The sequence below is a fragment of the Peromyscus leucopus genome, chromosome 18, assembly GCF_004664715.2.
Source record: "Peromyscus leucopus breed LL Stock chromosome 18, UCI_PerLeu_2.1, whole genome shotgun sequence".
Taxonomy (NCBI): Eukaryota; Metazoa; Chordata; class Mammalia; order Rodentia; family Cricetidae; genus Peromyscus; species Peromyscus leucopus.
Window position 1 is genome coordinate 40622416 of NC_051078.1, and position 21973 is coordinate 40644388.

Consider the following 21973-nt stretch of genomic DNA (forward strand, 5'->3'; position numbering starts at 1 on the left):
TTGATATTCTCCTGACTCACATGGAGTAAAACCTGATTCTTTAGAGGCAGACATGAGCTTTGGTCTTTGACTGGAGATAACATTGAATTAGATGCCGCGCTCTCAGGAGCTGCTGAGATGGGGACTGTCTGATACAAGTCTGCATCCAGTGCTGAGCACAAGGCAGGCACCATCCAATGAGTGTGGCCGAGAGCTGATGGAGATGCTTTTCTCAGAGTGGCCTCTGACCCTCCAGATGAAGCAAGTGTTTACTCATTGGCTTGGGCCAGTGCATCAGGGACAGTCCGCAAAGGTGAACAGAAGGGACCTGGTCAGGACCACTGAGGAGTTTCCAGTCTGTTAGGGACTTGACACTGTGTGCTGATCTTACCAGATGGCACTTGAATGTCCTGTTGGCCAGAATTCTTTGACTTATATCTGGTGTTGACCAATAAGCTGCAAGTACATTGGCACATGCATGGAACCACAGAAATTCCTTCAATTCCAAACTGTTTGGAAACACAAATTCTAACTCCTTGTTGCCAGAGGCATTTGGAAAGATGAAAAGGACTATGAGAGGTGGGTCAGCCTTGTTGTTTTTCATTCTTACTACCTCTGGAGGAACTAATACCACATTTCTGTTTGAATAGGAATTTGGTATGGAATTCTGGAAGGCATCGGAATTCTCTCTGTTATTACGAATGCATTTGTCATAGCAATAACATCTGACTTTATCCCTCGCTTGGTGTATGCTTATAAATATGGACCTTGTGCGGGCCAAGGAGAAGCCGGGCAAAAGTAAGTGCTGCAAAATGATTGTGAAACTTTTGTTGGCCATTGTGTGGTGCCGGACACAGAGAGAGAAGCTTGTGTACTGGGCAGTGACACACAAGCCCAGACAAGGTCTGTAGTAGGGGAAGTGAAATTATAGCATTACACTGTCAGCCAAAGAAAACACATCCCATTTACAAAAGGATTGGGGCTCAAACAAGTCAGACAAGTTTCAGATGGACTCTAATGTGAGGGAGGGAGTTACATTTTCCTCTGACTCCTGCCAACTCTGAATTCAGAAATGTGTGAGATCCTAATGTGCAGAACAACAAAAACAGCATGTGACCTAGTGTAATATGTAGTTATGGAAATGATATGAGTTTATAACAGGATAATTACTACCTGAGATTCACACTGCCGTGGTGTGGAGACTGCAAATTTTACATGGGGACTGTGGAACCCTGTACCTAGAACCCAAAAGGTACTTAATAAATATCTGTAGAGTATGAAGATTATTTATTCCTAGCTATGATCAGACCTGTGTCTGTATTTTGCCAGTCAAATTAAGACACACTCCTGTGTTCTGAGGTTCAGACTAAAATATATGTAGTCTGATAAAATCCTAAATGTCATAATAATATGCCACCTAGCTTTTATTTCTATACTTTGCAAAAAGTCTTAGCATACACTAACAGTCCCTAGAGTCAGAATAATAATCCCACTCTAATTGTGGTGTGTAGGTGTCTGCCTAAGGTCTTTGATGCCCAGAAAATCATCTTACATGGGCTGGTAGCTAATAGAAGCAATCCTGTTCCCTGGTTTATAGTCTGAGGCAAATTAATTTGTTCCCTAAACCATTGTAGGCAAATGGAGTACCCAACCTAAGTTAAGCAAACTAGTCAAGGTCTAGTTTCATCATTAATCCCACACAAATGCACTAAGACTTGGATAATTGGGGGTGTGTGATAAATCTCACAACCCAGCCATCTGAAGAGGCTCCTGTGAAGTCATTTACTATAACAGTCATGGGGCCATTAAACACTAATTGTCTAGCAACTTTAAGCGAGCATACCAACTCTTTAGAACAGAGACTTAAAGACGTGGAGTAGACTGCCCAGGCATTACTGCCCACCATCAACATCTTCTGCTTGACTTAGCCTGAAGAAGCTTTCCTTCATTGTAGCCACATTTCTACATTTGATTCTCAAAACGACTCAGAGTGGGCTGTGCAGTATTTTCCTCACTCTGGAGAGCAGAGGGATGTTAAAGAGGCAAACTCCACCATAATGGCTGGAACCTGCATACAGGTAGAGCCACGTCCACACGGACCTCTCCATCCTTAGCTCCAGGGCCCCAAATGGCTCTCTGGCTCACCTCACTGTAAACCTCCTGAGTTTCAGCTTCAATGGTTGAAGTCTTTGGTCCTTCTCCAGTTCTACTACTTATAGTGCAACCTGTAATTGGTTTTTGGAGAATCAAAAATGAACTGGGAACAGATTTATGGAGTTGATAATGAACCAGAGCTTCAGAAGTCTAGCAGCCTACCAGTCTCATAGTAGGTCAAGTCTCATGATTATCATGAGACTTGACCTACTATGCTTTGGTTCCATTGTATTAGACTATTCAGCTCTGGGCACTTTCTTTGCAAACTTTTCTCTTTATGAGCCATCTGCAACTTTCCAGGTTATACCTCTTGTCTCTAAGCCACTGGCCACTATGTGTGTGTGTGTGTGTGTGTGTGTGTGTGTGTGTGTGTGTGTGTGCGCGTGTGCGTGTGCGTGTGCGTGTGTGTGTGTGTGTGTGTGTGTGTGTGTGTTCCTTCATGAATCTTAGCTCTGTCATAGCAGACACCCTATTACTTTGCAGTGATTTTTTTCCCCTTCTTCTCTGTTATCATTGTCTTCCCCCACCTCCCTCCTTCTCCTCCTCGCCCTCTGCTGCTTCTTTCAATTTGGAAATGCTCTAGAAGTAAAGAAAGCTTGCAGTGTAAAACCACTGTAAGATCCCGGGAAGTCGTGAGCTTTTGTGATGCACAGCCCTAGTCAAATCCCACTTGTGATTTAAGCCAGCTGTAGAAACGGCCCGTTTCCATTTAAACTGAACCTCCATCAAAAGTATTCTATCCAAGCCTGCCACTGTGCCTCTGCACGTAGCTCCGAGTTACATCAGTGCCTCCCCCATTACTAGTGGGTGAGTTTACTGTGGCTCCTCCAGGGATGAAAGTTTTACTCATGGACCTCGCATCCTTTGGTTCCCATGATCTTTGTCCCTGTGATGGCACTTTTAGGTCTGCCTAATGTCATTCCTGACTCTCCTATCGGTGTTGTCCCCAGATAGATTGTAGGTGGCTTAAAAAGAAAGACCAAACCTTTCATGTCTGACCATGGCAGAGAGAGCAACTCTCATGGTGTGAATGCCCAGCAGTCAAGGGTCCAGGGATGCTGGCAGGTTGACAGTCTGTTTTAGCCAGGTCTGGTAAGAAAAGACATGGTTCAAGGCAACGTTTTCTACATATCGCATGCACAAAAATCTTTCAACTGTGTTCCTCTGGATGCATTCTTCTTCGTCTTCTGTGGCTGCAGCTCAGACTGCTCATTGTTGAAGAATCCACCTCCTCCTCTGAGTGAGGCCACTTCCTCTTCTAGGGTATCTTTACATGGGGTCCTTAAAAGGGAACTTGGAGAACTTTGGGCAAACATTACGATTCAGGATCATGATAGGGACACAGATATGATTCGGGATCATGATAGGGATACAGAATGCTCTTGGCCTTAGAACTACCATGTGGCATGCACAGAAAAAATAGATGCCCGTGGTGAGTTGCTAAATCAAAGCTGCTTTTCCACAGAAACAATGATGTCATAAAAGGCCAGAGCCTTGATCAAGGACTCTGTTCATTCACAGAGTTAGACACCAGCATATCTTACTCAATGAATAAGAGAGAATATATTTGTGTCAATCCTGTAATCACTTCTGTACTCATCTTATGAGCCTGAGGTGCTTTATCTATTAAACACACTTGCCTTTAAGTACATAAACCCAGTCTTATTTCCCCTGACATTTGCAACCTTTGATTCCCAGTCCCAGGCTGTTAGTGTCACAAGACCTGAAACCTCAAAGGCAAATTTTATAGCTAATTCAAAGACAGTCAACAGGAGTTCGATCTGAAATCGACAAACCTGAAAGCCAGCTTCTGGCTCTGTTCTTCCCCTAACAGTGGTGATAATGACCACTCCTATGTCCCTGTCTTGTCCATTGAGGAAGTAAAAACAAAAAGGAACTGCTGTTTTCAAAGGAGAGTCCTCTCATTTAAAAATGTGGGATATTTTCGAAAGTTACATGAGAGAAGTCTGTGTCCTGATCTAAACAATGCCTTTTGAGAGACGCATTCGAAGTCTCCTTTCTTAGCAATGCTCAAAGGCATCTACTGGTCCTTTAAGAAAACGTCCTTTATAATTGCAAGAGACTTTTCTTGGGCGGTGCCTCTCATTTCTCTCTCATCATCAGGATATCTTAGCTTCATCCTCTCTCTCTCTCTCTCTCTTTCTCTCTCTCTTTCTCTCTCAATGGTAGTAGGTATGCAGAGCATTTGCCAGCAAACCAAGTGGCAGTCATGAGGTCCTCTTCCCCTTCGTGGTCCTCCAGTTTTGACAGTAGGTCAGTGAGTTGGTGAATGGGCACCACTGGCTGAATTGTACACCATAAGGTGTACATGAAATTTCATTTCCCTGCATTCATAGCAAACTCAACTGCTTGATGTGGTAGTAATAGGATTTCACCACTGTAAAAAGAAGCAGGGAGATGTCTAAGCAGCTCAGTATCAGTGGTCCTTCTCCTGTGATGAGTGAGATGGTATGGAAAGAAGATAACAATATGCTTGTACTCTAGGTTCATTTTTGATTCTAGGTACCTGTGAGTAACCAGCCACTGGAGACACATTCTCAATATGGGTTTGTGCCTGGGGTTACATGAATATGCTCAGTGAATAAATTCACAGATTTATTCTCTTTATTTCTTTGGGTAGAAGATGGAGGATATCTTTCATAAGACAGGTATTTTATTTGAATTTGGATTTTTGTCAATGGAAATCCTAAACAGAACCAACTGATAGCAGCTTTAATCTCCATAAAGTCTTGGAGCTCCTTTGTGAGCTAAGAGTGTAGGCAGTAGTATGAATACTCCATGCTAGTGCTGGGCCTGGCTCTTGCCAGTTCCCAGACTACTGCTCAGCTCCTAAGACCACTCTACTAAAGTTTGTGTGTCCGAGCACTGCCTCCTTCTCAGCAACAACTGACAGTCACCAAGGTGCTAGCTAGTACGTCTTCATGCCATGTTCTAGACAGTTCACTCATTCTTCTTCCAGACCATCCTTTCCAGGAGAAGCAGGTGAGGACTGAGGAATGTTGCACACCTACTAACCATTTGCGTAATGCACAAGTGTCTGGACAGATGGCTCCTTAAGCTCAGTTCATTTTTGTAAAGGTCAAAGGGCACTGATTTGTCCTGGGCATGACAGGAAGAAGCCATGTGCTGTCGGAATTGCTTGTGTCATTGTTTTGGCTTAAGATTCAGCAGTTGAGGATAATCACATCAGACATGAGAATGACGAGACCCCGGAGACCATGATTCATTCGTTCCATACGACGTACTGACCTGCAAAATGCAAAATGTACATAAAATGAATAACCATCACTCACATTTGTCTTGCTGTTGGCTAAATGTAGTATTATGTGCTTTACCTACATAGTGTCATTTACTCCCTAAATGAGTCTAGGGGGTGGACATTCCTTTCCACTTAAAGAATCACATAAGGTGGAGCCAGTGAGCCAACTCCGCCGGTAAAGGAGTTGGCTACACAAGCCTTGCCACCTGAGTTCAGGCCCCCAAATTCATGTAAATGTGGGATGAGGGAACTGTCTCCACAAAGTTGTCCTCTGGCCTCCTCAGATAGACTACAGCATATGTGCCCACACATATATATGTCATATATTCATTCTCTCTCTCTCTCTCTCTCTCTCTCTCTCTCTCTCTCTCTCTCTCTCTCTCACACACACACACACACACACACACACACACACACACACACACACACAATAATAGTAATAGTGATGGATACATTGTTTTTCATTAAAGAATTATATAGGATGAATATGACCAGAGTACAACTGTATGAAAATGTCGCAGTGAAACCCCTTATGTTGTTCTCTAACAAAGATAAGAAGGAAGGGAGCCGACAGAGTAATTGTTAGAATTACTCACCCTCTCTACTCATTCAGTCCAGAAAATCAACAGAACCTCTGACACATCAATTTCCTCCAATCAAGTTAACCAAATCCCATGTTTCTGGATTTCAACAGTACATAAAACTGCTAGATCCTAAAGTTAAAAAATAAGTAAATAAAATAGCACTTAAGACATCCACTCTACTCCCACAATCCTACAGTTCAAGGGAGATTGTGGTAGCACTTCAGAGAGAAGGGGGTGAGTCACGCCGACTGCAGGTAAGAACGTCTTCTCGGAACAGATGGTGTTTTGGTTGACCACTGAAGGATAAGCAATATTTACTCTTCCAGAGAAAGGAGTAGGGCTTCCAAAGAAAAGGAAACCCCAAGCAGAGGCATGAAAGCCTGGGAAGCGTCCATGGCATAAGCATGGCTGTAGAGGGAGATGTGGGTTGGAGAGGAGGAGTTAGGGAGATAGAGGTAACGGGAACGGCCACTGTGGTAATAATACAATCTGCCTTCGCATTCAGGTGTATGGTTGGCTATGTAAATGCCAGCTTGTCTGTGTTCCGAATTTCTGACTTTGAAAACCGGTCGGAGCCAGAGTCTGATGGCAGTGAGTTCTCGGGAACTCCTCTGAAGTACTGCAGGTGAGTGTGAACCTCAGCGGGCTGGACTGGCTCTAGCATGGAAAGGTTTTGCTAACAACCCTTCTTGCTGACTTTGAAGCAGTAGGTCTCAGAATCAAAATAGATTATATGAAAAAAATATATATTTTCAGTAAAAGAAAAAACACCCAGTGTTTGGGCAAAAAATGTCTTAAAATTTTTTTTAAGTTTAGTGAAAAAAAAAATCAGGCTCACTGGCTCTACCTTATGTGATTCTTTAAGTGGAAAGGAATGTCCACCCCCTAGACTCATTTAGGGAGTAAATGACACTATGTAGGTAAAGCACATAATACTACATTTAGCCAACAGCAAGACAAATGTGAGGGATGGTTATTCATTTTATGTACATTTTGCATTTTGCAGTTGAGTGTACACATGATTAATGTGGTAACTAGGCTCTGGCAAGGGTGAATGTCCACCTCACCAAGGGTGAATAGAATTTATATTCCCTGCCCAGAAAACCATGCTTCAGAGAGAGAATAAAGGTAACTAAAGACTTCATGGAACATGTTACAACAGCAATATAAATTGTGACTTGCTTATTTTTTGTTTTTCAATCCTGAGGGCATTAAAATCACCTGCTGATTTTTTTTTCACTAGTTCTCGGGGAATTTCATCCAATACAATTTGATCATATTCACTCCCTGCCCTACTCACCCCCTTTATCTTCCCATTCCATTTTGTGCCCTCTTTTTTTTTTAGCTCATCGAGTCCAATGTGTGCTGCCCATACACTGCTGGCCATGTGGCCTTCCACGGAGAATGGTCCATCTACGAGGGGCCACACCCTTAAAGAAAACTGACTGTCCTTCCAGCACGTATCAGTTGCCAATAGCTTCTCACTTAAGGGTTGGACTTCATGTCCACTTCCCTATCCCTAATTTGTCTGCCTTGAGCTTCCATAGGTGTGTCTCGAACACTGTGAACTCATATGTGCAACTGCCTTGCTATGTCCAGAAAGCACGTTTCCTTATAGTCATCCACCTCTGCTGACTTTCAGTCTTTCCACCCTGGTCCACAGCTTTGAGAAGAGGGTGTAGAATATAAATGTCCCATTTACGGCGGAGAATTCTCCAAGTATCTTATTCTCTGAATCACAACAAATCGTGGGTCCCTGTGTTAATCACTATCTGTTGCAAAAAGAAACTTCTTTTATCAGGGCTGAGAAATGTACTAATCTACAGCTATAATGATAAATTATTAGGAGTCCATTTAAGAGTATCCTCATTTAGCAGAAAAATAGTAGTAGGTTCTCCCCCTAAGGCCTATGACCAATCTATCCATAGGTTCTTGGCCATGTAACAGTGCCAGGTACGGATTTCAAGTTGTAGAACAGGCCTTAATTCCGATCAGAAAGTGGATCGTTACTCTCCATGACATTTATCCTGCTATTGTGCCAGTGGGCATATCTTGCCAGGCCAGTTATCATGTAACTAAAAGAGCCCACAGCTGGGTAAGAGCGATAGTTTACTCTTCGGTAGTATGAACAGCACCTCTCAGCTCTGTTGAGATAAAGTCAGCACCAGCTTGATTTATCCATGTTCTGTGAGTCAAATATTTGGTGTCTTCCATGAGAGGGTCTTACTGTTAAGATCTGGAGGGCGCCCAAGAGCACTGACAGTAGCCCGTGATGTTTGAGGATCTATGGGAACCTTGTTGACTAACAGCTCCAAAAGGGGTAACTCATTTGGACTTTTTATTTGTTAGCTTGTGGTGTCTAGTAGGGATATTTTTGCCATATTAACTAACACTAAAGACTTTTCAAATTTTTATGTAGAAAGCTCTTAAAATATATATATGCACGTATATAAAAGTTTAAATGGATTCAACTGGAGAATTTTAAATCCTTCTCTATTTCATACTGTGACTCAAAACAACTAATCTCCAGGTGGTTTGACTGACAGCCATAGAGAACACTTGACCTTGTTCTACCTTTCTTTATCTCTTGCCCACACTGTGTAGTATTGTGCTTTGAAAAGGCCAATGGATAGAAGAGCAGAGTGCTCATTGATTGTAGCTTGTTCCTCTGCAACACATGCTCATGCTCTCTAAAAGGAAATTAAACTATACCTCCAAGTATTTGTACAATAATAATGTATGAAGAATTTACTGGGGACCTAATATTTGTTGAGAATTATTACTTTGTTTAATAATAATACTAACCTTCTATGGTAGGTGGTATTCACCTATTTGGCAGATGATAGGACTCCTGACTTTCATGGTAGCATTCTTCTAAGAAGCCTCACAACAAAGGTGCCATAAGGGCATGGCTGTGACACACCCATGCATCACACTGGCCTGGAAATGACGCTTTGGGTAGAGACTAATAGTGAGGTTCAGCATGGTTCCCTCTCGAGTTAATAAACAGCCTCCATGCATAGGAATGTTCAGCTTTCTGTGAGCCACAGTCTGATAATCTTTCCTTTATATTAGCCTCTTAATGACTAACAATAAAGTAATACACTTGCCCATTGTGTATCCTTCACCTTTCATTATTTTGTTTTCTTCTTTATTCAGAGAAATGAAAAGAGGGATGTAAACTAGATGTTAGTACCTAACATCAAAATGTATTTGCTTAGTCCCAGAATAAAACACCAGACCTGATACTGGAGAAACTCCTTTGGCCTATGAGGCTAAAGTCACACTTTGCTTACCATGTAGACAACAGACATAAAAACCCAGTGACCTGTGCATGCTCAGCTCCAAGAAGACAAAAGATCATGTGAGAAGCTAGATGGGCCCCACTGCTAGGCAGCAACCACATACAATTGCCCTCTAAGCACCAAATTAACTAAGCAAAGTCCATTAACTCTCAGGTTTCATCATGCATTTTATCTCCACCTCCTATACTGATGGAGAGGTCATAGGAAGATATAATAGATAGGACCTAGTCCTGCACTGGATCTCGCTGAAGCCTGGAGGTGGAGGGAGGATGCAAACAAGCAACAGCACTTGGTGTTTTCTTAGAGTCTTCCCTGTGTTTCCAAACCATGTCACAAATAAAATAATTTAGCATGCACTCTTACATGCATATAGCAGTCTAAGAAGAAAAGAGGGAAATAAAATTATAAGTATTATAATTTTAATTTAAAAACCATTTGGTAGACTTGGATTGAAGGGCAGTTGTTGAAGCGCTTGCCTTTCACGAATGAAACCCTGGGTTCAGTCTCCAACAGCACAAAAACTAGGTGTGATGATACACTTGGATCAGCACTCGGGAGGTGGAGGCAGGAAAATCAGAAGTTCAAGGTCATCCTTGGTTACATAGTGAGCCGGAGGCCAAGCCACCTCAAAAAAAAATGGATAAAAAGGTTTACTTCTAAAACCTTTTTGTTACTTAAAAATAAGATAAAGTACAGAAGAACACTTTTCATTTCTTGCTTCCTATATTATGTCTAGCTGTCCTACATAATAAAATAAATTACCTTTCACAATTACTAACATAAATGGGATTATCTTCATTTAAGTTGTGATCATTTTGTTTAATGTTTTTTAAATTCTTCTCTGAAATAATATTTTCATATTTCTTCAAATCTTTCAATCACAAGAGAAATGCACATATATGTCTGTAAAATACATATATACATCCATCGTGGAAAAAGCAATGTTAGAATTCTTTTCTTAGTCATGTATCAGGTGATGCACCTGAATTGGCTCCCAGCCTGAAAACATCAGAACATACTGTTAAATTTTTAAAATACCTTCTCAAGTGGATCAGTGGCCTGGAAGAAATTGTTTCCTAAAACCAAAACTAAGTGGATAAAGAGCCAAGATTACACAAGAGTATTATGACCAACTTTTACCCAAAGACAATTTGTTGAACTAGGAAGAATTAAGCTTTGCTTTAAGGTTTCCCATGGGTAGGGAGGTTGGAAGAAAAGAGATAAGTGGCAAACCCATGAGTAATTCTAAACATATACTACATAGAACAACTATAATATAGTCACACTATAATAGTGTCTATTGTATAGTAGTGAAAATAAGCAAGTTACAGGCAACATAACTGTAAATAAAAAAAGCAAGTTTCAGAAAACTGTGTAAGATGTAACATACTTTAAGGGTTAGAGAGATTGCTCAGCAGTAAAGAATGTATACTGCTCTTGAAGAAGACCACATCGTGTGGCTCACAACCACCTGTAACTCCAACTTTAGTGAATCTGAAGCCTTCTTATGGACTGTGGGCTCCTGCATTCACACATGCACATTCTCTCTCTCTCTCTCTCTCTCTCTCTCTCTCTCTCTCTCTCTCTCTCTCTCTCTCTCTCTCTCTCTCACACACACACACACACACACACACACACACACACACACATACACACACACACAATTAAAAATTAAAAAATAAATCTTTCTTAAAGGTATAATATCCTTACGTCAAGATCAAAAGGAAATAGTATACTATTCTCACAAATGTATAAGCAAATGTATGTATTGGTTACTTTCCTGTTGCTGTGATGAAATGTAATTACCAAAAGCAACTTAGAAAAGAGTTCATTTTGGCTTATGGTTCCAGAGGGCTAGTCCATGATGCCCAGAAGGCATGCCAGCATGAGCTCAAAGCTGGCTGATCACATCTCACCCATGCACAGGGACCAGAGAGAGCAATCAGGAAGTAGGGCAAGGCTATAAGCCTGCAGAGCCCACCCCCAGTGACACACCTCCTCTAGCAAGGCTCCACCTCCTAAAGGTTCCTTAACCTCCCCAAACAGCTTCACCAACTGGGGACCAATTCAAATACATGAGTAGTTCTCATTCAAATTACCACCATATGTATCAATGATAAAAATAAAATTAAGTAAGAGGAATGAAACGAAGTGAGAGCATGGAGGAAATGTCAAATTATTAAAAGAGACGTATAATGAACCAGTAAGTTTAATTATAAATCAGGAATTATGGTTAGGCCAATTCTGTGTACCTAAGGGCTACGTAATATTATGTGTAGGTGAAAAGGATCAAAACAGTCAAGACACTTTTGAAGAAATAGTAATAAAAGATGCATCTTATGCTAAGACACAATATATAGTAATTAATGTGACAGTGTCATGGTAACAGAAGTAGAAAACGATGTAGAATTGAGAATTCAAAGCTTTATTACATAATAACTAGGAGACAATTCACAAAACAGCACATATATTTAGGTTCTGTTTCTATTAAGTGCAAAGGAGAAAAGGTAAGCATAATTTTACTCAGGAAAGCCCTACACAGAGAGTGAAATTGAAGACCCACAAGAGGACGGTTGTCATGGAAATTAGAATAGTTGTAGTGTTTCAGGGTGCCTGGGAATGCCAACAAGACACCTCTATACCACTGCCCCTGTCTTGTACTTATCTTGGCTAGGAGTCCACTTGGTTTATTTTTTTCTTTCAGAGGTATCACTATAATTTTCAGTTTAAAAATAGGACTAGATTAACTCCAGCTGATGCTAGGAAAATCATGTTTTCGGGCCAGTCATCCATTTCTTGAGAAATAGAGGCAGCTTTGGGGATGCGTTTTAGCAAAAGGGGAAACTAGTGTCAGAGAAGAGGCATCCAATCATGTGAAAAATAATAATACCACATCAGAAGCAGAGCAGTGGGGCTGAGGTGGAGCTCAAGGCTAGAGCAGAGAGCCCAAGTTCTTGTCATAAGGAATCCCTCGGTTCAATCTCTAGCACCCAAAACAGAAACAGAAACAGGACATAAACAGCATCTGAGCTTGGCATAGGACAAGCTTTATAGGGTCAAGGGTAGGCAAAGGCATAGCTCAGAGCATTTCAACAACAGTCTGCAAATCCAGAGTACAAAAGAGAATCTGGAGGTTTAGACTAGCATGAGACAGACAGGAACTAATTTTATTGGTACGGACAACTGATACCCAGAAAATAATTCTGCAAATTCTGTTGTGGATACTGATGTGAAAAAAAAAAAAGTTTAAGAAGTCATAGAAAATGACGCTGCAAAGAATTTTAAGTCTAGCCTCTTAAAAATATAGTTTTGCCTGATAGCCATAAGTATAATAAACGGTATTTGCGTTTTTCTTCTAGAATATCTCCTGGAGTATTTCTGAAATACTAGTGCCTGAAAATGAACAGAAGAATTTTACATGATCCCTGGCTATTAGGTAGTTCGAGGAAAGTAAATGAAGTTTAGGATAATCTGTGTAAAATTTAGTCCTGAACAAAGTTCTTTTTCCTGGAATTCAGTGCACAATTCTTGGACCACCTAGGGTCAGATGAATAACCATGTATTAGACAATGGAAATTTAAGCACTCTGCCTAATCCCTATCACCACGGAGAGAACCAGCAATTTGGAGGCATGAAGGCATTCACTCAATTTCAGCACAAATTATTCATTATAAGTATCACTCTAGTGATAAAAACTTCATGGTATATCATCACTACACACCCAAAGGCACTAATAATAATCAATATGATGATCGTGATGGTGATAATCATGACCACAAATACTGTTTCAGGTCCTTGATATATTTCAAGCATAATCTTTATAGCAACTTATTCTGGATCATCTGTAAATTAGTACTGATCCCAAGGTCAGATGTTAGACTCCATCTTTTACAAAAACCTGAAAGATCATAACTTTTATTCAGACAAGATAATTTTGTGCATCTGTACATCAGAAATGTTCAAACAACATTACATCCAGATCATTCTAAAGTTCTGTAACAAAAAGGAGACTGAGTTCAAAATGCATGAAAACTTATGACATTGGAGTCACTTTTCAGTAGTGGCAGTAGTGATGGTAATGGTAACAATGACATGTACTTGTGTAAATTAAAGTTCCCAGGACAATGCCTGACCCCAAATAGGTGTTCAACAAACACATGTGCAGTCCAATGTCAATTCAAATGTTAGAGACTGAGGTTGTAGGAGGAAAGACTTGTTAATGGCAAGCAGCAGAAACCACATGTAAATTGACAGGCACAAACAGAAATGTATTGTTTTCGGCAACTGGAGCATCAAGAAGCCATACTAAGTCTTTTTCAATAACAACTGAGGGCTAAGAATTGGTCACAGTCAGCAGACTGTTATCTCTGCTGCTCCATTTTGTTCTGTTTTCATTCTCTAGCATGTTCTCTCCCTCTCTCCCTCCCTCCTTCCCTCCCTGACACCCCATATAATTTGTGGTAGGTCCTGGAAGTTCTGTGGACTGCGCACTTAGCGATAATTCATTTAATAATAGTTCTAATGGACATCCTGGTGATGAGTCACAAAATTTTTGAGCTGAGGTTGAGGAAGAGGTAAATCCTACCCAACCCCATGGGTAATTACCCAGAGAAGAGTTATATTCTGTTGGGGGGGGCGGGGAGAGGTGGTTCAAGACAGGGTTTCTCTGTGTAGTCCTGGCTATCCTGGTATTTGTTCTATAGACCAGGCTGGCCTCGAACTCACAGAGACCTGCCTGCCTGTCTACCTGCCTCTGCCTCCCAAGTGCTGGGATTAAAGGCCTGTGGCACCACCTCCCAGCTAGAAGAGTTATCCTTTTACCAAACGAAGAGATGCTGGACAAACAAAGCAACATCTAGCATGGAAAAAGTTTTTGTTTATTTGTTTTCAAAATTTATTCCCATGTATAAAGACTACATAGTGAAAATGGAAGAGATCTGAGGATCTGAAGAATCAGAGTTGGAATGTAACCCCCTCCTGTGTTTATAGATATCGGGATTACCGGGACCCTCCTCATTCACTGGCACCTTATGGCTACACACTGCAGTTCTGGCATGTCCTAGCAGCCCGGCTGGCTTTTATCATTGTGTTTGAGGTGAGTTTTCTCAAACAGTTCCTTTATTTCCTTTGGCGCAATGGAGTCACTTGGAGTAACAAGTAAATACGTGGCAGAGACTTTCAGCACAAAGACCGACTTTCTAAAGTAGCACGGCCGTATACTGTGGCCTCTTTTTCATCTTTTTCCTTAATTGGAATGTTTGAATTTCCCAAGAAAAGTTTCAGAGTCTCTCAGTAACAAATCAGGAATCATGGATCCTACATTTAATATTCTAACCTTTAAGGGAAATGCAGTTTTCCCATCCCCACCTGCAGAGGTACTGAGGCATCCTGTTCATGATGTCCTTTTCACAAGCCTTCCAGGATGGTACAGGGGCTCACAGACTGTCTGGAAGACATTGAACTTGATGCCACACCTGTTGCCTCTGTGTACGTCACCACTTCATTACTTAAGCACTGATTACTGAAGAGTCAAAATAGACTTAGAAAGTACAGTCTCCCTGGCAATTGTTTGTATTGTGTTTCAATAAGAAAAATACATCAGCTATTTTCTTTCAGGCTTTTAGGAAATTGTCTATTTCTGTGACTCCATGTCAATTCCATCTCTCGTCACATGCATTGGAGCCACATTCATGCATATCACAGATGCCTTTGTTTGGACTAGAAGTATCTTCAAACGTTGAGAAAGTTCTATCATCGCTTTGCCCTCTCACTCCAGAAAGCCAAGGGAAGATGATACTAAGTTCTTCTCCTCTGGAAATTAACGAATGGATGGCTCAGTCCCTCTTTTTAAGCATCATTGCTGTGTTTGTTTGTCTGCGTGTGCACGCACGTGTATGCCAATGGCAATGTGAGTGTATGGAGGCCGGGGGTAGCCTACTGTGGCAGCCAGTTCTTTCATTCCACCATGTGGACCTGGGGGACGGAGTTCAGTTTGTCGGGCTTGGTGGAGAGCGTCTTTACTCAGTGAGCCATCTCACTACCCTCGGTCCCACCTTAAAGAAGATGTTTTCTGTGTGTGGCGGCAGCTCACGCCTTTAATCCCAACACTCAGGAGGCAGAGGCAGGAAGATCTCTGAGTTCTAGGTCAGCCTGGGCTACATAGAGATTTCTGGGCCAGTGAGATTCTGTCTATGAGAAGTAGATATGCTTAGCCTAACATGGTCTTCATTTTTTTTTCAAATGAAGGAAGAAAGGGTGCCATGGAGGTGGTTCAGCAGGTAAAGTGCCTATGTGCAAGCGTGAGAGTCTGCCTTTGGATGCCCAGTGCCAATGTAAAAGCCAGGCGGGGTGGCACAGGCCTGTCATCCCAGCCTGGGGAGAGGTGAACAGGTGGATCCCAGGGGCCTGCTGAGCAACCACTCTAACACAAACAGCTCCAGTTTCAGTGAGAGACCCTGTCAACAAAAACTAAGGTGAAATATGGTAGAGGAAGACTCCCAACACTGATCACTACCCTCTGCATGCATACATACTAACAAACACATCTGCATACACACACACACACACACACACACACACACACACACACACACACACCATACATTAAAATACATACATACATACATTCATACAGGGTGATATTAAACTACTAAATGGCTATTCATTTAGAACTTTCCATATCCTTTTTGTATATTATTTAAAGTATGCAGAAAAGCCTCTAGATTTGGCAGAATTTTGTGCCATCTATGCGACAGTGAATTTGTTTTTAAAAACTGAAGAATCCTTATTGCTGTCCTTCAGCACAGCTTTATTGTTATTAAGTAGCTTAGAATTACAGGGACTCTTGCTCACACTGTCATCTGGTAGTTCATGGGTCACCACGATATAGACAGACAAAGATGACCACGACTCTAGAATTCCAACCATTTGCATTTCAGGTAGAGAAGGTGTGGCACTTTCCCAAAAAGAGAATATTTCTTCCTGAAATGACCATTTCCCTAGGCCCATGGGTGACTCTCACTGGCAAGGTGTGTAAAGAAAATTAAGTAGCCATCTACACAGAATTTTCAAACTACTTCTGTTTTTCACAGCGTCCTTTGACAGGGGAGTGAGCTGAGGCCCAGAAGAGTGAAATGCCCTGCACTCAGGTGGACAGTCGGTTCCTAAGCAATGAAAGCTGCTGAGCCAGGACTCGCTTTTGCGGTTTCTCCTAGTCTCCACTGAACATCTCTCCTCATCTTCTCCCTCACCCCCTGGTCTTCCTCTCTAGATGGTGTCAACAAACCAAGTTCAGTTCTCACCTGACCTCGGTCCTTTCAGTGCGTGCCTCCCCCAGCCTCATCCCACTCCCACATGTCCCAGAGACAAGGCTCCGCATCCCAAACGCTCATTCTGATTCTGTCGTGTTCTCTTGTTGTGTTTTTAGCACCTGGTGTTTTGTATAAAGCACCTCATTTCCTATCTGATACCAGACCTCCCGAAAGATCTCAGGGACCGAATGAGGAGAGAGAAGTACCTGATCCAGGAGATGATGTATGAGGCCGAGCTGGAGCGCCTCCAGAAAGAACGGAAGGAGAGGAAGAAAAATGGAAAAGCACACCACAATGAGTGGCCATGACCAGGTAGGTGACCAGTGTGCCCTGGGGGAAGCCACACTCAGGTCAGGTGAGGATAGGCTGCTCCGAACCCCCAGAAACAAATTGTAGAGTTTTCACCAGCAAGGCTCAAAATGGGTGCTCCCCAAACCAGCTTATTTCTGTAACCATTGCAACTCCCACATGGTCAGGCTACCTTCTCTTTCTCTGGCCAGGTTCTGGACTGAAGTTAGAGTCTTTTTTTTTTTTGAGACAGGGTTTCTCTGTGTAGCTTTGCACCTTTCCTGGAACTCACTTGGTAGCCCAGGCTGGCCTCGAACTCACAAAGATCCGCCTGCCTCTGCCTCCCGAGTGCTGGGATTAAAGGCGTGCGCCACCACCGCCAGGCAGAAGTTAGAGTCTTATAAGTTTTGCCAGGAATAAACCTTCCTCTCCCTTCGGCTCCAGCCAGGCTATTTTCATTCAATCCTCAGAGTAATGTGTCCCTTCTTTCTGGTCGAAGTCAGCATCTCCACTGTCCCATCAAGGACTTCTCTCCATCAACCACTCACATTTTCCAGATGTCTTTTTGCGCCACACCATGCCTTCTAAGAAGGTTTCCCAGACCTCTCAGCCCATTGAGACTCAACTCCTAAACTCCTCTGGTCATGACCATCGTTATTGGTGCTAAGTGCTAAGAGATACACCAATTTGTATTATTAATTTGTGTTCCTCAAAAGCTGTAATCAGGCTATCTCAACACAGTAGTGAGTTCATTGTAGTATTAATTCTTCCAGTTAGCTAGGGGTAGGCACATGGCACCTAAGAAGTATACATTCAATAATAAGAGTGGAATAGGCTGAAGCTGTATACATTCCATGGAAACTCAACAAAATCCCTACACATCCTATCGAAAAGTTCTGAAACTTTCTATAAGTCAGTGACTAGCTACATAACCTTGGACAACCTAACTTCCCTGAGCCTGTGTTTCCTCTGTAATAAATTGTCTAGAGGAGCCTCTGTTATCATATTCCATGAGACTAATATTATAGGGGGGAATCTTTGTTTTTTTTGTGTTCTTCAATGTTTTCTTCTTTATTTGAGCAAAAACTTCGAATTTTTTTTTTTTTTCAAATTCTGCCCTCAAAGGAAAACTGAGATCCAGAGGAAAGGAATTCCCTGTTGGCTAAATTATAACAGATATCTGCAGAGATGCATATTGTTGATGGCAAAGTTGTACCACCCTTGCTGCATGTTGACAGTCCCATGGGTTATTGTGGCTTTGATAAGAGGCTGAACTTGGCAGAAATAAGATAGACCTAACTCTCTCAGGAATAAACACCTGAACACCCGCCCTGTACTCAGGTGTAGGGTTGACTCAGGCTTCATGTAAAAATGAAATAATTCTGCCACCTTTAATATCTATGCTTTGGCTGTGACTGTGGTAAAATTACTGAACTTGTGGCAGTCTACCTATTGAACTGAGTTAAAATGCAGCTCAAATAAGGCGGTACACGGGTGGCATTTCCCAAGCACTAACATATTACAGAGTCTCCAGCGTGTGTTACTGTTAAGCACCATGGTATAGCCTGCTGGATTCCATGTCTGTCTTTTACTTTCTGTGTGTGTGAGAGTAAAGAGGGGAAGCAAGCGGTACCTTAGGGAATGAGTTGTTCTAGGATTTTAACATATGTTCTACCCTCGCAGCCCCTGGTTCATTCTGATCACCTCCCTGGGCCTTCTTTGGAGAAGAAAGGCTGAGTGTATCCAGCGGCTTTGGGTGGGGTGGGAAGCAGACATCTCCACAGAGAATTGCTCCTGATAGCTCCAGTGACCATAGGCCAAGGTGCATATCATTGTCCTCAGAGGCCAGGCTGGGCTGCAAGGCAGGTGACCCATCCTGGGGAATTCCTTCTGCCTTCACCACATGCTGCTTTCTGCCGACTTCTCATATTTTATTTGGAAGCCTGGTTTTTGTCTGTCTTTATTCCCGCAAGAGTCAGCAGGACCCCTGTTACTTCAGATTGCCGTAAAGCAGACATAATGTTTATCCTTCCCTTACTCCATTTGGGGTTCCAAATTCTTGGGATGCCTTTGACACACAGTGAGTCCTCAAGCTGTTGTGCACCATGACGTAGAGATGGCCTAAGTGTGTAAAATCCTGATGCCTTTTCTCTTTCCAGGTGACCGTTGATTTCCAGGCAGACGACCTGAATTTTGTTTACTTCTCCGAGCAGTGCAAAAGCACATTCAAGTGAATGATTAGCGATGCACCCGCAGTGCATGCTGCAAGACCCCGCCATGCAGCCGCAGACAGGGCGGCAGTCAGGGGAGGACAGAGGTGGAGTCCCGCTGCCGTGAAACTATGCTGCAGTCCGGCACACAATTGCTCTCTATCCATAGACCACTCTTGACCAAGCAAGCATGCACGTTATGGGCAGTTAACATTCTCAAGTTTTTAAAAACCAAGGGGGAACTTGTATACTGGGCCTGTTTTTCAGCCTGTTTGCTACCTTTTTTGCATTCTACCCCATGTGAATTTTACAGACACTGGGCTAAAAAAAAAAGGATATTTGGACACCTGGACACATTCCTAGAATGTCATCATGTCCTAACTCTACGTCACCAAATGACACAGACAAGACCCTGTTTACAACTTTTTCTTTCCTTTTTTTTAAGTTCAGATCTTTCTGAGGAGATGATTCTATATGACATATCTATAGCTACATGTATGGCCATAGATGTATTTCTGTGTGTACATATGTATAGTCATGTATTCCTACATATGTACATACAAATGCAGAGGTATATAAAGTACATAGGAATTCCTTACTTGTAAATAGCCAAAAATACTGACATGAATGATGAATTTTCACATTTAAACAGTCACCAACATGAAGCCATGTTTAATGCTTGTATAATGTGATACAATAAAATTTAAAATAAATTTATGCACATGGAATATTTTCAGCTGGCTCCTCTGAACTTCTGTTGTATTTTTCTCCTTCTGGAATGAAAAGGGATCGCACAGTGCAGTTTTTAATGCAAGCTTTCTGACTCCCACCACGCTACTTGTGAATTACTCCAATCGTGTTCTCTTCCTTGCCTCTCTTTCCCATCTTGCTTCCTTACTATCTTCTTGGGGTACAGAGCAAATTGCTTAAAAATCAATATGAAGGGTTTGAAAATGCCACCGGCACGGTATGTAAGGGGAAGAGAAAATTTAATCATCAATACTGAGAATGCTTCTATGTCCCTGCCTGCTAAACTATTGCACTAATTCTGAAGAGCTGACCAGACAGGGGGAGAGATATGTTTTAACTACTCCTCTTCCAGAGATGCAGAATCTTTTAAGTTTGTTTACACCGTGTGTATTTGTGGTGTGTAACATTTTTTATAATCATATTATTAGCATGTAATGATCACTAGAGTCAAATCTTTGTGCTCACATTATACTAGTCCATACCTCTATAATAAAAATACTTAAGACTGGATACTTTATAAAGAAGAGAGATTTATTTAGATCACAGTTTTTAAAGGTTGAAATCTCAAGCTTGGGTGACCCCAGCTGTTTGGCCACTGATGAGGAAGCCTCCATTTGCAACAGAATGATAGAACAGCAGAGAAGTGAGGCCGCTTTGGAGAAGGACAGACAGCCTGGCAGGACAGGATGCCACAAAAATTCAGGGCTTGGGCTCACTTATTTTCAGTAGCACAAGTCGCTAGTGTCCCACAAGAATTACATTAAGCTTTACCCTTGACAGACATAATATTCTTCATTAATGTTAGCTATTCATGCCAACTCAGGTGGCTTGACAGCTTTCTCTGCCTCTCTCAGAGACTTCTTGTAAGCCACACCCTGGAGGCCTCCACCCCGAGACTTCTCTGGCTGCCAGGCCTGACCACGGGAGGGGAGGAACTCCAATGGCTAAGTCCCGTCCCTGATGAGCTGGACAGCTGGGCCCCACCCCCCAGACTTCTCTAAGGGGTCTAACTATTCCCAGCTCAAGATGGGAGAGGCCCACAGGAAAACAAAAAGTCCGAGATCAGGCCACAAATTCCCACCAATCCCTAGCCCCAAGATCAGGCCACATAATCCTGCCAATCTCAGGCTTCCCTTGAAAACTCCACCCTCAAAAAACCCTGTATAAACCTGCCTTCTGCTCAGTTCCCTGCCGCCTCTCACCCAAGCAGACAGAGGCAGCCACCACCTTGTGTCTCTCCTGATGAATCTCTTGTGTGAGGTTTGTTGTGCACTGTGACTTGTGGTGTTAGTTCCTGACTACCAGGATGCATTCACCTTCAGAGCTGTAACACTTGCATGGAGAAGCCTTTCCTTGCAGAACTGTAACACTTACAACTAGTTGCCAGGCATCCAGGCAACAAAACCAACACAATAAGGAACAGACTTTCAGCAGGTGAACATTTGGCGAAACTGCAGCCACCACCTTCCATAGTTGCTTCTGAGTATGTGTTCATGTGTGTGTGTGTCAACTGGACATACCAGTTGGGAGAGGTGAGAGTGCCCCATTATCACATCCATCAAATGGTGTGTTGCCTTGGATCTTGATTCTCCTAGGCTCAGATAGGAATAGTTGGTCATGGGGGCAGGCTAGATCTTCAACTGTTTTTTAAAGTGTCTAGAACTCTCTCTGGACAGATGTGCCAGGTAGTGAACTACTAACCCTTATGGATCCTAAATGAAGGGAATCACTCTATGATTCTCTCAAAGACAAGAAGCTAAAAGATTTCCTTTTCCATTATTGGGTAAAACATCTGAAGAAAATTTCATGTCAGACTTGGGGACAGAAATTTCCAAAGGCATCCTCAAGAGATGAAATACAAAAGGATGCTCCAAACACACAGCATGCACAGACTCAGCCTGGCCGCTGACAGCTGCTGTGCCAAGCTCCACCCACACACCATGGCCCAGTCAGTCCTGGGGCTTGACACATCTTTATCTCTTCTCTGACTCCCCAGTGCAGGGAAGGAATAGTGAGTTCCTCCTTTTCATTGCAGGGCCTTGACATTCAGACATAGGTATAGGACCAATCAAGGTACTAGTCTAGAAAAATAAGCACACATTTATTAAATAGA

The 21973-nt window shown here is 42.3% G+C and overlaps 1 protein-coding gene across 3 annotated transcripts in view; it reads left to right on the top strand.

Moving 5' to 3' along the window:
• Ano4 (anoctamin 4) overlaps positions 1–19846 on the top strand; it is a 395425-nt gene extending 375579 nt beyond the window's left edge. For all 3 annotated transcript variants that reach the window (XM_037196832.1, XM_028880306.2, XM_028880308.2), the window contains 5 exons: positions 630–777; positions 6503–6622; positions 14292–14397; positions 16729–16924; positions 19060–19846. In XM_037196832.1, the coding sequence (XP_037052727.1) occupies positions 630–777; positions 6503–6622; positions 14292–14397; positions 16729–16920 (566 nt within the window). In that variant the 3' untranslated portion in view covers positions 16921–16924; positions 19060–19846. The remainder of the gene's footprint in view (positions 1–629; positions 778–6502; positions 6623–14291; positions 14398–16728; positions 16925–19059) is intronic.
• Positions 19847–21973: the final 2127 nt, after the last annotated feature.